The sequence below is a fragment of the Thermobia domestica genome, unplaced genomic scaffold, assembly GCF_964235325.1.
Source record: "Thermobia domestica unplaced genomic scaffold, izTheDome1.hap1.1 HAP1_SCAFFOLD_321, whole genome shotgun sequence".
Taxonomy (NCBI): Eukaryota; Metazoa; Arthropoda; class Insecta; order Zygentoma; family Lepismatidae; genus Thermobia; species Thermobia domestica.
Genome location: NW_027656035.1, coordinates 1,760 through 19,278, shown reverse-complemented (window position 1 = coordinate 19,278; position 17,519 = coordinate 1,760). Strand labels below are relative to the sequence as shown.

The 17,519-nt window shown below is 33.7% G+C and overlaps 1 protein-coding gene across 1 annotated transcript in view; it reads left to right on the top strand.

Annotated features, from left to right (window-relative positions):
- LOC145676742 (N-acetylglucosamine-1-phosphotransferase subunits alpha/beta-like) overlaps positions 1–16,268 on the top strand; it is a gene marked incomplete at its 3' end in the record, with an annotated part of 50,654 nt that extends 34,386 nt beyond the window's left edge. The window contains exons 6-10 of the mRNA XM_081747552.1: positions 1,052–1,174; positions 3,416–3,615; positions 6,600–6,702; positions 9,372–9,617; positions 16,154–16,268. Of these exons, the coding sequence (XP_081603678.1) occupies positions 1,052–1,174; positions 3,416–3,615; positions 6,600–6,702; positions 9,372–9,617; positions 16,154–16,268 (787 nt within the window). The remainder of the gene's footprint in view (positions 1–1,051; positions 1,175–3,415; positions 3,616–6,599; positions 6,703–9,371; positions 9,618–16,153) is intronic.
- Positions 16,269–17,519: the final 1,251 nt, after the last annotated feature.

The window sequence follows — 17,519 nt, the reverse complement described above, 5'->3', positions numbered from 1 at the left end:
TAACGTCCTTCGGCGTCGCCGAGTGGGCGAGCACACTATTCACGGAAAGCATTTTCTAAAATATAAAATTGCAAATTTTACTTCAAATAGGCTATAAGCACAATCCATACATTAATTTGTTCTATAATTATCTCAATCTAAGGTACGGCTTTTTATTATTATTATTATTATTGTTATCCATTCAGTGCATTCAGAACTTTATAAAGGTATTACGTTGAATGTTGTATACCTTAACATGAAAGCACCTAATTCGCCCAAGGAAAGTCCAAAACCTGATAAAAATCACTTCCAATGTGATCTCCTTAGTTGTACCAATAATATACTAACGAAAAGCTCAAAAACCCAGGTGGGTTTTTTCAGGTGGGTCCAACCCGAAAAAAAACGGTGTTTTTTTCGGGCTGGGCCCACTTGGGCAAACCCGGATTGAAACATGTACAAGGGGTAGTTTATTCTTGGAGGTGAGTTTTTTTTCGAACGATTTTCACAATAACGAGTCATGCCATTTTGTTTATGTTCCATAAAATTATTTCATTAATAACTCTATTATATTGTGTAAATTATTTTTTATGAAAAAAATTGCAAGGAAAAGTTTTCTTTTGGGGATGAGTTTATTTTCACATTACTTTCTCAGAAACGACACAGGTGATTTTGGTTCTATTTTATAAATAAATAGAGACCTTACATTCAAAGGTTTTAATTGTAGGTACTTGTTTTAATTACATCTGTTTCTTACAATGACCAAAATCTGGAAATCCTTGCAGTCTTTCTTGGCTTTTTTTACATTTATTTTTATCTGGTATTATTAATTAAGCAATGGTATTATTAATTAAGCAATGATACATTTAGATCAAAATGTTACAAAAATTCAATGAAAATTTAAGTTATTTGCTAAATTTTTGATTTGAAGGTGGAAACACAGCTGTCGCTAGTTGTAGGCTACGTCACATTAAATTCTAGAGGTTTCATTTATTACTAAGCAGCTATTGAAACTAGTTCACAAATGAAAATTGATGTTTTGTACTAGTCTCATATTCATTATGTTCTTTCGTAGGCATCCGTTAACCTTACAATCGATGGAAAATATGCAAGTGTAAACAATGCATATTTAATTGTACAGTTACCTGTGATTAAAAATTTTGAGGACTTTTCTCCTTCAAGATTTGAGGACAAGGAGGTACGTATTGCAATGAAGAGATACCAGTATTCGTTTGAGGAATAATTACTAATTTTATAGGCTACAACTTTGTTAGTTCGGCTCTTTCTTGTGCAAGGGCGTTAGTATTCTGCGTTTGAAAATGATAATTATAATTAATTAAAATGTTCGTATTCTTCGTTTGTAAATGTTCATATTTTTAATCAAGTAATATAAATTAACACAATTTACCCATCCTATATGAAATTTAATAATTATTTAGAAGGTCTTATTTTATAATGTTTCATTTTATCATAAACATATAAAGTGATATCAACTAGTACGTATATTGTTTGGAAAAGATTGAATTATGATGGAAATTGAAGATAACTGTAGAATTCCGACGACACTATGTTGTTCACTATAAACTTAATCTGGATAGAATCACAGACCTTTCGCAGGGGTTAGCGCTATAACATGAGCTACCGTATTTCAGAGACATGCAACAAAATAAAATAAACTATGTAGAATTTGTAGTAATAATTAACCTTCTTAGTATTCCTGTATAGTCAATGTCATTACTGGGGCCGTGGTGGCTCAGTGGTAGAACGTTCACCTCCGGTGCTTGGGATCCCTGGTTCGATCCCAGCACGCGGCATGTAGACTTTGTGGTGAACAAACACCGTGCTCGTGAGTTTTCTCAGGGTTCTCCCGTTTCCTCCCACTTTCTTAATTCCACCATTTCATTCATTATTCACCATCACCGTCTCCTTTAGCCTAACCGGCATAAGCGTGGGACGTTAAACTTAAACATTTCATTTCATTTCAATGTCATTACTTATATTCTGTAAGTAATTTCTCGTTTAAGCTGTATATGTTTAACTTACTTGTACCTTTTCTGCATTACCATCATATTTATCAAAATTGCTCTAATTTTCGTTTTTCATTATTATTATTATTATTATTATTATTATTATTATTATTATTATTATTATTATTATTATTATTATTATTATTATTAATATTATTGAGAATTATTTGAATGTGTTTCTTTGTACAATAGGAATGTAGTCTAAAGATTGACCTAATTGTATGAAATAATTTACAAATACTGTGTAGGGATAGGAAAAAAAATTTCACAATTTGATCAACTTCCGCTAACTTGCAGTTTAGTATTTATTTAGCAAAACTTGTCATTTCTTAAAACTAAGATATGATTTACATTACTGCATATCAAATACATTTTGAAAAAATATTCGCACTTGATCGAATTGAAATAGGCGTACTGAAACATTAAGTTGAAAACGTATAATGTAATTAATGAAAATACTAGCTCATAATTATGGCTTTATTAAATTAATAAGTTATATTTTTGTCTGATACGCAATGCAATATAAAAAGGAAGAGACTTAAATCCGGAATAGGGAAGCATTTTATGAATGTTTTCTTCATATGCTGAATTACAAACATCAACATTGGCGTATTTTTAGGATCTTTTGGAAAATTTAATATTTTAACAAATCAGCTAAATACTAATTCAAATAAATAATTTTAAAAATTAATAACATGTAACCGATGAAATCAAACACTATTTAAAAAATGTTTTCTGTTACTTTGTTGATTTGTCACTTAAAAAAAAATACTTTGCTTGTTTTGTTTACTTATTAAATTATTATGTAATCTTCACATGTCTTCTTAAATGATGTGCCACTGATGATGTCTGTAATTCGACACCAGTTAAGGTGGTTTCATAAAATATTTCCAATTCGAAATTAATTAGGTTATTTCCTTGTACAGTAGAACCCCTCTAATCCGTCACCTTCGGGACTGGGAGTATGGGCGGAACGCAAAAAAGGTCGGATTATCATAAAATATGGAAAAATACGGATTTATAGTATAATAAATTTTTGAACTCAAAAAAGACTGTATTATTCTCTACAGTAAAAACAAACGAACAATAAGCACTTAAAACTGCACAATACAGTACAGAAAACACACCTCAAAACGAAACGACACAAGTGATGACTGAGCACTAAAGCGGAAATGCGGTAAGAGCAAGTAAACAACAATGCCGCGATGGCAGTAAACGACAATGGGCCTCGTGAATCACCGACGAGTCGGGACAAGTTCGGCTCGAGCACGGTCGGATCAACCTGAGTGGCGGACGAGAGGGGTTCTACTGTATTTCTAAATTGTAATTTTATATAAGGTTTGTTTCTATGTAGTCTTTTTGTATATAATTTCTTACAACTAACACAGATTCACAATTACATTTCTCTGTAGGAACTTAGGTATTCATTGAGATCAGTAGAGAAGTATGCTCCATGGATACGCCATGTATTTATTGTTACTAATGGACAAATTCCATATTGGCTTAATTTGGACAACCCAAGAATGACAATTGTTACCCATGATGAAATTTTTCCAAACAAATCTCATTTACCAACCTTCAGCAGTCCGGCCATAGAAAGTCATTTACACAGGTACTCTAATTTTAACAACTTCTTGTAACAATATGTTAATGAAAACTTTTGATAAGGCAATTTCTTATATGAAACATAAACATTATTTATGTATTTTAAGTTTTTTATGTGAGCGGTGTCTGTTATATTTGTAGGGTATTGATACAACTTTTGCTTTAATATTTATACAGTTAAACAAAACATACCAGATTCCGGAAGGTTTTTTGTATTTTCCTATTTAAAATTTCATCCACAATGGTAGAAAATAATATGACAATAGGGATTTGCAGAATAATTAGGGAAGACACTCAACTAATCAAAAACAAGGTATACACTCATTCAGAGAAAGAGAAATGAAATTAATAAAGAAACTTGGATTATTCGTCTTTATCTTGAAACATCTTCAGTTCTACCCGAAAGTAATAATGGAGTTCAAGAAGGACTTCAAACAGATGAAGACTGTTCATATTTGGAAACTTAATCATGTATCTGGTAATTCCCGAAAAGAAATCTTGGTGAAATTTTACATAATAATTTCATTTGGTGCGCTACAAACATTCTCAATAGTGCATGAATTAGTTGATGTTATAAATGATAAGAAAAATCGTGCCAATACATGAATGAGTAAGTATAAGGAAAAGTAAACGAATTACTATTTACATTAATAGATGATTTCTTCATTTCTTTTAGTGTGCGTCACTGTCACATATGAAAATTACTGTATGTTCTATTTAATAATGTACTTTCTAAAGTTTATTAAGACTACATTACTTATAATAAATGGAGGTAACTGACTTTCCTTACACTCAATAATTACGAATTTAATGAAATTCAAAGAGTGAAAAGTGCGAGTCTAGACCAGAAATCGAACCCATGTTTCCTGCTTAACATGTTTATGCTGCACTAACATTATCGAGTCCGGTTTTTGACTGGGCACACATTTTCATTTTTAAGGTTGGTGCTCAGGCATGTAAATCATATGGACTATATCACAACTCCTAATGTGCTTTGTCGGCCCACGTTTTATTATTATTATTATTATTATTATTATTATTATTATTATTATTATTATTATTATTATTATTATTATTATTATTATTAATGAACACTTAATGTTATAAAGAATAATTTAGAATTGAAATAATGAAAATGAAAATGAAATCTTTGAGTTTTACGTCCCACTTATGCCGGTTAGGCTAAAGGAGACAGTGATGATGAGAAATGAATGAAATGGAATGAAGTAAGTGGGAGGAAACGAGAGAACTCCTAGGAAACCCACGCACACGGTGTTTGTCCACCACAAAGTTCACTTGGCGCGAGCCGGAGAATTGAAATAATATCTAATATCCAACTATCATAGATGATAAGTAATATAGACACTAAATGACATAGCTGAGCACAGACTTCAGAATTGGAAGTGTGTGGTTGGTCAAAAGTGGACTATATTGCGTAGGAGTTAGCACACTAGCCCGGAAGTTGAAGATCAGGGTTTGATTCCCGATCTACTTTCACTCTTTGAACTTCATTCGATAATTTTTAAAAAAAAAATCAATACGTGATTCAGTTTCCATTAAATTAGCTCCCAGCGAGCCCAAAAAAATCACATACAGCTGTTCTTTGCTTTCTGCTGGCGTCTGTCAGCACTTTTGACACCCACGTTGCACAGTTTGTGTTTACTGATCTTGTCAGTCACACTCCGATGCAATAAGGAGTTTCCGCAGACACTTCTGCAAATCTTTGGCAAGTTCAGGTATTGAGAATCAGCGCTTAGATGGCATTTTCTTGTTAAGAGTCCGTGTCACTGCGAAATTAAAATACCGCTAATTTTACAGTAATTATGTGATATCTTCAAATAGATAAAAGATAATCGAAAAGTGGATCAAGACCTCCCTAGACGATGTTATTTTGCATGAGGTACTGTTATCACGAGTCACCTAGTAGCTTTCCGTTTGCAGTTATTTAGAAACGCGAAAATAAATGCCAATTTTCTAAATGACTGGAAATAGAAAGCAGATAAATGAGTCATGATAACGGTATCTCACGCAGAATAATATTGTCTAGGGAGGTCTTGTTGCACTTTTCGATTATCTTTTATCTATTTGAAGATATCACATAATTACTGTAAAATTAGCGGTATTTTAATTTCGCAGTGATGAGGCCTCTTAACGCTTCCATCAGATCGTCTATCTGAACACTAAACCTTCCCCTACGCGCATAGGCATAAACATTTGAACGCTCTTGACGAAACTCTGCACCATTACGTGATCTTCCCTTCGCTCATTACTGTCGGTCCGTAAATGGCACACAATTTCCGATAGCTGCATTCTGTCGTTTGGCGTTCAGAAATCGTGACAGATCTCATTTCACATTTGGTGGGATTTTGTATCACGGCAGCTATTTTATCTTAACTGCTACTCGTACGTACGCAGCACTGCTACTCGTACGATTCTATATTCCTGCAGATGCTCAACTTTATCAGTAGTTCCAACCTTGTGTACTTTTTTTTTTTTTTTTACATGTACCTCATAGTGTAGTTGTAATGGCTAATAACAAACAAATATTAAAATTAAGTATAAGGTAAATTATAGTGCAATTAACTGACTCATATTTTCTTTAATGGAAAGTAAGTGATATTACATCACGTAGCATATACTAGTGCAGTGATGGGCAAACTTCGGCCCGCGACAAGATCAGCACATCCCAGTTCGAAGAATTAGGAGAAACTTTTAGAAATTCATTCACAATTGAAATTATCACAGTCTCCTTCACAATCTTTAATAGGGCTTAGCATTACAAAAATTTTCTAAAATGCACTATTGTTGTTTTAAATAAATTATAATGGCTCGCCAAAACTTTTTTTTTTCTTTGGGCCCCTCTTAATAAGGTCTGCTCATCACTGTACTAATGCGTACATACTTCTAATCATATTTTAATAATATGTGTAATGTTTCATCATTAAAGAAATATGTTTTTTTTTTATATTTTTAAAGTGTGTTTTAAAACAGAATTCCAGGCTTGTCCAAAAAGTTTCTGTACCTGAATGATGACGTTTTCTTTGGAAAAGAAATTTGGCCAGATGATTTCTATTCACAAGAATATGGTCAGAAAGTAAGTGGTAATTTTCAGGTTTAATAGAAATTTGACTTTCATGTATTTATGGAAGTATACGGTATAAGAGATTTTGTTTTCTTTCTTTTATGGGACAATAAGCAACATAATAGAGCAGAGTGACTTAATGGTTAGAACATTAATTTCGTAATAGAATGATCATCGGGTCTGTACGCATCATATAATTGACCATTCTAGCTGACAGTTTGTGTGGCTTTCCGCTTGTAGCACTACAGAAACTGAAATGGTATGTTAAGTTAAAGGAAGGATTTTTTTTTTTTTAAATTTTGTGTGTAAGTTTACATTCAAGGAGATGACACTAGCATAGAGGTAACTGAAGTTTATCTTATTCGTGAAAACGTCATAGAGAATCATTTTGTGTACAAAAATAGAATTTCGTTAACCACTTATCAAATGTCATTTCAATATTTCAATATTTCCGAATTTTCAATGTGACCGTAAAAAGTATTTCTTTCTTTCTTTTTCCTTTAAGAAAGTGCATATCCCTCAGTTTTTGGAATGTGTTTAGAGAAGTTGATATTATATGTGATACAGCTTCGAACATTCAAAATAAACTACGAATATTTGGAAGCTTGCCAAGTATATCCGTGGATTCGACTAATGTGTATAAATTTTTCTTCCTTGTAATTATTTCGTAAAGAGTGCTTATGAGTACTATTCATTTACAATTTACTTGACTGTCTGACCATCGTTTGAGTAACTTTATCAAATAGAAAATCGCTTTTCTGTGTGGGCAAAGTTTGCGTGCTTCATTTTTAACAGAATTAAAAATTTGTAATATACTTATAGAAATAGATAGTTCTTTCGCTTTATATATAAAAACAGTCTCCTTCTTTCGGTGTACTAAAGGTTTTTCCATTTGTTTGATATTGAACTAGTTAATATTTCCATTGTTGAAACTGTTCAATATCAAATAAATCCTATAAGTCTTTTATACTCAAAAGTCACCGAGAAACATTTTCCCCATAACATTCTTTTGTCAACTTTCAATTTTATTTTAACTGTGCATTACAAGTGGCATTGACAAAGAACAACGTTCTAATATGTTTGTTCTATAATTAATTATACCTAAATTTGTACCTTTGTGAATTTGTACCTTTAAAATTGAGTTTGTTACAGTTGTCGTGGTTTGTGTTCTCAGGAGAAAACAAGTTTCTCTTCTTTGATATATTGTAGATAACAACATAAAGAATTTTCAGAGAATGTATGTCAATGCTATTTGCAAGAAGGAGAGTGCTCCCAAGTAATGTGTTTATTTTATTGTAAGTACTTTAGAACTGTATATCATTAAATAGTGAAAATAAGTTGATGGTAATAATAGTGCAATCAGTGGCGGATCCAGAAGGGGGAGCGCACTCTCCTGAAGGAAAAATATTTCTTTTTGTGTTATTTCAGCAAGACGAGACATCGAAAGTATATTTTCTTTCTATATATTAGCCCAAAAATTTATTCTCGCTCTGTTGTTAGTACAAACTAGCTGATGCCTCAACAATTTGATTTTGTTCAAGTTTATTTGAAATTGCTTTCTGTTTCTTTCTGAATGTCGTTTTAAATCTTCGATTCATCTTTGTGCTCTGAACAAAGACGTTTATTCCTTATGAGTAATAAGAAAATAAGATTTAGGGATGTGTTTCGCAATTGACACACATTTTACAGTTTTCTAATCAGAATAGCGCACGTAAGGGGTAGTGTTACCTACGAGACAGAAGCAAATTTTCAATTTCGAGAAGAAACATGATATTTATCTCGTTTTCTAGACAAGACGAGAAATTTCGTGATTCTCGTGGGTAACACTAGTTCACCCAAGTCTTAGACCTCAAACACTGTTTTAGTGTTGCATGATTCATAGTATAAAAACTACAAATTGATAAAGTGTTTGTACAAAAACAACGAAGAGCATTTATCAACATTTAAAGATACGCAAGTCATTTCACAATCTACTCCAATAATTAATATGGTTTAAATGTTGTTATTTTACACCGTTAATGGACCCTTCATGATGCAGAAGTTTTGTGTTAAGTTCTAGAAGAAATTATGAAAAATCAAGGCATAAGTTTACAAAACAATACGAGAAAATCGAGACAAGATGAGAAATATTTTCAAGAATCGAGACGAGGCCAGAAAACCTTATATTTTGTCACGAGAACAACACTAGTCAAAGGGCTAGTTTTTCCATTAATTCCGTAATTTATATCTACACGCATTTTATTGTATTTTATTTAACGTAATTGACCTTCAATTATAAAGGTTGTTTTTAATGTTTAACTTGAATTTGCTACATATCGTAAAATTTATGCTCGGTAAATAAAATGTGTAAAGTGCAATGTTCCAACTACACATAAAACATGAAGCTGAATGACAAACATTTTGTAAGCAAAACACCAACAGGAGGAAAATTCATATTAAATCAAATTCCTTTGACCTATACCCTATGAAGGGCTGTGATTGGCCAGATGGGGCACGTTTAACTGAGTGAATGAGTTAGCGCATCAGTTCCGTGACGTCATTATTTCTGTTTGAGGCTGAAAATTTCTAAAATAATAAAAATAAAACAGGAACTATTAGCAATTAAGCTTAGTTCATAGTAGTCGTACTTCTGAATAGTTAACATAACATTCTAGCTCATTTTGCATTGTTATCGTTTGTAGGTGTATTTGTCCTGGCCAATTCCTGAGTGCCATGAGGATTGTCCGTCTAGTTGGATAGCTGATGGTTACTGTGATAAGGCGTGCAATAATTCCGATTGTATGTGGGACGGCGGAGACTGTCGAAGAGGAGGCTTAGTCGTTTTGGACACAGAGGATAGCTTCGATCACTGGGCTGGGGAAATGGAAAAAACAGGTTGTACACCTCATTGCGCTAACGATTGGTTGGCTGATAAATATTGTGATTCAGTAAGTATCATAAAAGTAACGGTTTTAAATTCATACGAAAATTATACTACCAGGAAACAGATTACATGCAATAAATATGTAGTATGGGGTTACTACGTACAAAACTACCTTCTGTACGGGTTGTTGAGGGGAAACTGTGCACCCACCCTCGTAACATGGTAGAAAAGCAGATTTCACTTGCAGTATTGCCAACTGAGGGAAACTATTATTACTAGTCTACTCAACGATTATAACAAATTGTAGTTTTAACGTTTACAATCATGCTCTTTAGACTAAAGAGACAATGGTAAAGAAAATTAGATCATAAAGAAATAGTTAGTGGAATGTAAAGTATGACTGAAGGAAAGACAAAATCCTTAGAAAACAGACGCATCCAATGTTGTTCACTGCAAAATTCCTAAGGCACGATCCAGTATTGATTTTAACAAAAGAAACACTGACCAAAGCTTCAAACCCACTATATTTTAAACTATAATATATAACGGTGTCGGATATCCAATATATCCTTCCTCAGACACTATATAACATAAATGAAAATACAGACATTCATATATAATCATTGTTATGAACAATTCTTTAAAATTTTTTTAACAAACATATGTATAGTCATTGTTATGAAAAAGTTTAAATTCTATTAACAAACATATATATAGTCATTGTTATAGAAAAAAGTTTAATTTCTATTTGCTGAGGCCTTCATGCAGTCCCTTAAGTCTCCGTGTTCACTTTCCAACCAATTACATTCCGCCATTTTTGATTATTATAAGGGCCTTTTTTATTTTCTTCTTGTCCACGCTATCCAAACTTCTTTGCCATAATTCATTAATAGGTAACCCCCCTGTCCAGTTCATCAGTTTATCTCTTCTTACCTTCTTTATCCAATCTGCTTCTTTCCACTTCCTTATTATCATTCTTGTCTCCATCTCCAATACTTCCGTCTTATCCCAATTAATTCTGTGATTAGTCTCCTTAACATGTTTGTATATGGCATTGGTATCTTTCTTCCTCCTCACATCGTCTTTATGCTGTTTTATCCTTTCTTTAATTCTCTTTCCTGTCTCTCCTACATATGACATATCGCAGTCCTCACACCATACCCTATAGATGACTCCTTCTTCCTCTTCATTAATCTTTTTGGTGCCTTTTCTATTCTTTCTCTTTATTGATCTTAATAAAGTTTCTCCACTCTTTCTATAAGTTCTGACCCCTCCTTTCTTTAATAACTTCTTCAGTTTCTCCATTTCTTCTCCCATACCTTCTATACCATGCCATTTTCAATTCTCGTCCTCTTCATTCTTCTTTCTTCCTCTCTTCCTCCTCCTGCGTTCTTCTTCCTTCTCTAACTCCTTCCTGCTGTAACCATTCTTCTCTGTCTGTAGAATTTCTCTATGCTCTCCTTCCTTCCTTCCTCTTCGTACTCCTATCCACGTCGCTCCTGTCATGGCAGAACACCCCCGCTGAGCACTCTTTCTGGTACCACTTCGTAATCAGCCCCTCTCCTTGTTTTATTATTGTCTTGTCTAAAAAGTTTATTCTTCCATTTTCTTCCAACTCCATGTCCAATCTTATGCCTTTTTCTTTATCCTCTACACTGTCCTTGAAGTTTTCTAATTGTCTCCTAATCCCTTTCCACAAGCCTAGATAGTCATCCACATACCTACAAAACATGAGTAAGTTCTTATCCCCTTCTTCTTTCACCTTTTTCTCCCATTTGTTCATAACTATTTCTGCCAGTACTGGGCTCAGCTTCGAACCTATACTGATTCCTTGTCTTATTTTTACCACTTTTTCCCCTAGTATACCATAACTGTTTTCTCATATTACCTTCAAAGCCTTAACTACCTTCTCTTTTGTCCATCCTTTTCTACTATTACTTCCCATCTCTTCCTCTATAACACTTATTATCGATTTCTACTAAGGCAGAGCTCCCTAGTGGCTAGGCGGTTAGCGTACGCGCCTTTGGCGTGGGAGACCCGGGTTCGATTCCCGGCGGAAGCTCATGTGGTTCGGATTCCACGTTAATCAGTAGGTCTACGTCTCATATAGCCTCGCTGCTGAAAGGGACGCTAAACTAAAATCAACTCAACTCTCTACTAAGGCTCGGGAACATAGCCTTAACATTAAGACTAAACATAAGTGTTTTGCCTCCACTAATTTCCACTCTCTTTAATACTTCCTTGGCTTCTTCTGTGTTCTTCACTCTACTCGATTTTTGTCCTTCTCTTATGCTTTCATAAATCTCCTTCAACTCCTTCTCTAGTGGCTCCCAGTAGTTCTCTCTACAGTCTAGTACGGGCTTCACCTCTTTCTTGTGTAATTTTGGGAAACCTTTCATTCTTGGTATCCTTCCTTGTACTTTTATCCATTTCTTGAAACCTCTTCCCTTTTTCATTACTTTCTTCAATAGATCCTCTTCCTTCATGTCCTTATCCCCTATAACCTCATATGTGTCGTCACATAAATCTTCCAGTTTCTTCTTATATCATTGTTTCTCCATAACTACCACTGCTCTACCCTTGTCCGCCTGTTCTATTACTATGTCCTTCCTACCTCTCAACATCATAAGGCCCCTTTTTTTCTTCCTTCTTCACATTCTCTTTGCTCCTTTTCTTCATGCTGTTCTTCATTACCGCAATCGCTCTCCTTCTTATCTTCTCTCTTTGTTCTTCTTCTTTAATGTCCGCTAAGGCCTCTTCTACTGAGTAAATCAGCTCTCTAAAGTCTACCTCCCTCCTTTCACCTTGAATCTGTGACATAAACTAAGAAGTTCTTCTTCGTCTTCCGTTATTCTCACATCCCCCAATACCACTACCCTCACTTTTTCCCTGCTTTTGTCCTCTATACCATCCTAAATTTCTCCCTTTCTTCATCAGTCTCTCTTTCATTTTTCTTCAAAACTTCTCTCCCATTTCTTCAAACTCTTCATAACCACTTCTCTCACAAACACTGTCATTTCGTCTACTATTTCACTTCTTATTCTCTCTGTAGTCTCTCTACTCTTTCGTTATTCTTTCTTTCTTCTAATTACACTCCACACTAGTTCTTTTTCGGCCTTTTTAGTACTTTCCTAAACCTCACTGATCTGTGCTCCACTCCTTTCTTCAATATCCTGAGGCCTCTTGGTGTTGCTTCTTCTTCCAAACACTTTTTCAGGAACCATATTTGCTGTATCTTCACTATCTCCCTTCTTCTCCTATCTTTCAATATGTATATACTCCTTTTCAGTCTCGGAGTCACTTCAATAGCAAGACTATCCATGACTTTGGATTGATTATTTTAACAAAAGAAACACTGACAAAAGTTTCAAACCCACTATATTTTAAAATCTAATATGTAACAGGTTCGGATATCTAACATATTCTTCCTCAGACATTATATAACATAAATGAAAATACAGACATATAGTCATTGTTATGAACAATTTTTAAATTCTTTTAACAGACATATATGTAGTCATTGTTATGATAAAGCTCAGCGGGGGTGTTCTGCCATGAGAGGAGCGACGTGGATAAGAGAACGAAGAGAAATTTCATAACAAATATGATAAGAAGAATAGAAATGCTGGAGAACGAAGAGGAAGGAAGAAAGGAGAGCATAGAGAAATTCTCAGACAGTTAGAGAAGAATGGTTACAGCAGAAAGGAGTTAAAGAAGGAAGAAGAACGCAGGAGGAGGAAGAGAGGAAGAAAGGAGAATGAAGAGGACGAGAGTGGAAAGTGGCATGGTATAGAAGGTATGGGAGAAGAAATGGAAAAACTAAGAAGTTATTAAAGAAAGGAGGGGTCAGAACTTATAGAAAGAGTGGAGAAACTTTAATAAGATCAATAAAGAGAAAGAATAGAAAAGGCACCAAAAAGATTAATGAAGAGGAAGAAGGAGTCATCAGCAGGGTATGGTGTGAGGACTGCGATATGTCATATGTAGGAGAGACAGGAAAGAGAATTAAAGAAAGGATAAAACAGCATAAAGACGATGTGAGGAGGAAGAAAGATATTAATTGGGATAAGACGGAAGTATTGGAGATGGAGACAAGAATGATAATAAGGAAGTGGAAAGAAGCAGATTGGATAAAGAAGGTAAGAAGAGATAAACTGATGAAGGCCTCAGCAAATAGAAATTAAACTTTTTTATAACAATGACTATATATATATGTCTGTTAATAGAATTTAAACTTTTTCATAACAATGACTATATATATGTTTGTTAAAAGAATTTTAAAAATTGTTCATAACAGTGACTATATATATATGTCTGAATTTTCATTTATGTTATATAGTGTCTGAGAAAGGATATGTTAGATATCCGAAACCGTTATATATTATAGTTTAAAATATAGTGGGTTTGAAGCTTTGGTCAGTGTTTCTTTTGTTAAAATAATCAATCCAAAGTCTTGGATAGTCTTACCAGTATTGATACCTTGATTTGTATTTTAAAAATAATTGTGTACACTCTACAGAAGTTCGCAAGCCTGACCACCTGCCTCTCTTACTGCTGCTTGCAGAAGCTGTTATGTTTCAATGTTATAAACAAGATAATTGTGAGCTGAAACAAACAGAACGATTGTGATGCAGTATTTATTGGAAGGGAGGATGTCCTAAATTTTTGCGATTCAGAAATCATAGTTTGAATTCTTAAACATTAATTAACACTCCATGCGTGGCGTCGTATCACTACACAAAAGAACATTTAATAATGCAGACAATTAATTTTCATAATAAGCAATAAACTTAAATAAAAAGTAGATATTTCGTAGATAGTAGATAGGCAGCTGAAAAATATACCAATTTATAATGGGGAAGATAATCCATCACTCGTTCTAAGTTATATATATATATATAAAAATAAATTTAGATTTTGAAGGAAAGACTTGTAATTGGACTTAAAATGTTTTAGTACTTTAGGCATAAGTGACGAAGAGGAAGACATACTAGAGGAAAGAACGTGTTCCGAATGCCATATACGAATATGCCCCAACATCGTGTTTTTCTAAACCCCTTAAAAGATACGAAACATAACATCGATATGAGTAAAAGTTGAAATAAGATTGATTGGTTACCTAGAGTTTAGAATCCCTTTTCAGCATCGAGTCTTTATGAAACGCGGCCCTACAGTTTACAGTGGAGTCCAAACCACTGCAATACGTTCAAATTTCGAGGCTTTCCCATTGGAAATAAAAGCTGGGATCACGTGCATCAAAGGCGCGTGTATTAGCCACTAGACCAGCGGGGAGGATTTTTTAATAACATCGTTGACGCCTTCACTTTATTACCGGTTATTGAAGAAAGATTTCAAAGACTTAAGATATATATTCTGTGAAGAATCAAAGATGTTTCTAAATACTTAAATTTCTTTATGTCATATGTAATTAATAGAGCAACCCACATTATGCTTTATTTTTTGTTTAATTATGCTTTATTTTCTTCAAATTATGCTTTATTGTTAATTTCAATCATTGTTTTACATTAATCGTGTATATTGTATAATATTTACTATACATTAAATATTCTAAATATCTTGATCTATTTATTAATATTTTATGCAACCAGATTCTTTCGTATTTAATGAACTTTCTACTTAATGCACTGTAAAGAGATATGCTTTACTGGAGTCAGTTTTTTCTATCACTTGTGTGCACTTAGAGATGCATATATACAGAAAGGAAAAGTAAAAGATGCCACCAAAAAGTACAGAAAATGCTCAAGTTCAAGAGGTACACATAACAATATAGTGTGGCGTTCTTGTGCACTATTCATTGTTGGCTGAAAGTTTTTTCCATCTTTTCCTTTTTTCTTTTCTACACATCAAAGGATTACACCGAAATGTTTACAGAAATAAAAATAGGCTTTTCATTGTTGCATTGTCATGTTCTCAATGATTTTGCATTGTAAACATTGGTTTTTAATATTAATACAGTTTGTTAAACTTGAGTTAAACATAATTTTCCAAGAATTGTGGTATATATTTTAAATTATGCTTTATTATCTAAAATTATGCTTTTAAAATTAGTTTCTTCTGGACTTTTAGAAAACCACAACCATGTTCAAGGTACCAACCATATGTGTAAATTTCTGTTATGCTTTATATGCTTTTGGGTTGCCCTAGTAATTAAGTTCAATACATCGTATTCTGATTAAAACATTTTCTTATCTATGTCTTCAAATTGCTAACAGTTGTCAACGAAAAGTTTAAGTTTAATATGACTTTTTAAACAATCAATGATAGTTTTGAAGAGCAACGAACTACCTTTTTATTGTGACTAAACAACTAAGTTTACAAGTTACATTAACGTGCGTCAAATTATATATTTAGTATATATATATAAATTCAATAAATAAATATTATTTTAGAAACAGCAAAATGTACTTTTCGCATATTTTCTCGAATAATCCAACTTAAATTACGTTAAGGCATTTTGTCTTACGAATGCAGCAGTGACATTACTACGTAGCCGCCTCATATGTTTTTATTTTCTAAAATATGACGTACTGTGGAGAAGTTTGTATGCAATATTCTGTTTTCTTCTTCTTCTTCTTTCAGAACTGCAACACAAAAGAATGTGGATTTGACGCAGGAGATTGTGGAGTATCTCATTATAACTTGCTATATTCGTTTGAATTTTCTTATGACAAGAAGGAGTATTCTGTTCCTAAAGGTAATTGTCAATTTCTTATTATTTTCTTTATATGAGGTTGCCTAAAATCTATTGAGCTTTTGGAGATCAAAATTGAGAATACATTTATTATTATTTGAAACTAATATATAAACTAATTTGGTCGATGACTTGCCATTTTTCCAGTAACACACATAATCCAGTCGCTATACAACTTCTGTGGTTCTTACTCAAAAAATTATAACACGTGGTTTTCACAGACTCGTTTTGAAATTAAGTTCACACCATACCTTTCAGGGAGTTCGCTAGACATCTAAGCAAATCATAGTCGAATGATGTCAGGTCCGAGGTATACTGTGAATCAATTGAAACCACTCAGCGTGGTATACAACAGCCTTTCTGTTGACCATTTCCTGCCGTTTGTTTTGAATTGCTAGGTGCACTGGTGCTTATTATCGACAGTATAGGTCCGAGGCTGTCGTTTTATCCAGCGGCACCAACTCGTAATGCACGATATCCTTTCAATCTTACCAAACTCACACCACAACCTTTCTGGGCGCCAATGTGATCTTTGCCACGGATTGTGAAACTTCTTCTGGCTTCGATCACGCTCTTTTTCCCACGTTGTTTTCCACGTAGGCTGTCCAATTTGCATCACTGGCGTCAGAAATGGCTCGAGTTCGGTACGTTTCGGTAGAGATTTGATCGAATAAATGTTTTTTGAACAGATCATGTGACACCCTAATGCTGAGCCTCTTTTTGTAGTTAGCCTTCTGCAAATAGTGTAACACTGTTTGGTGATGGGTGATTAGGTTGTTGGTTATATTATGAGTGCTTACATTCCGGTCTTGCTCGACGTTTGCCAGAATATCGTCTTCCTTTAAGTAATTGATCGCCCACGACGAGGAGCATCTTGAATATCGAAGTTTCCAGAACGAAAGAGACTGAACCATCTGCTGGCTATTGCTTTTGACGACGTACCTTCCACAAACAGCAGAAATTTCTTCACACGCGTGCGCAGCATTTGTACCTTTTTCAAAATAAAATTGTGAAATGTTAGCGCAGATTTGCGGGAAGTTCATTCATCTTCACTATGGAATACCTTAAATGTGCTTGAAAATTTCCAACACTTTTATCATCTACTTTCTTCAACTGTCAGCTGTCAAATGACATTAAACCTGATCCGCTGTGATTCATATACCCAACGATTAAGGACATTAATGCTGTGTCGTGCGCAAAAGGCACAATACTTTTTAGACAAGCTGATATAATCAACATTTGATAATGTATTAT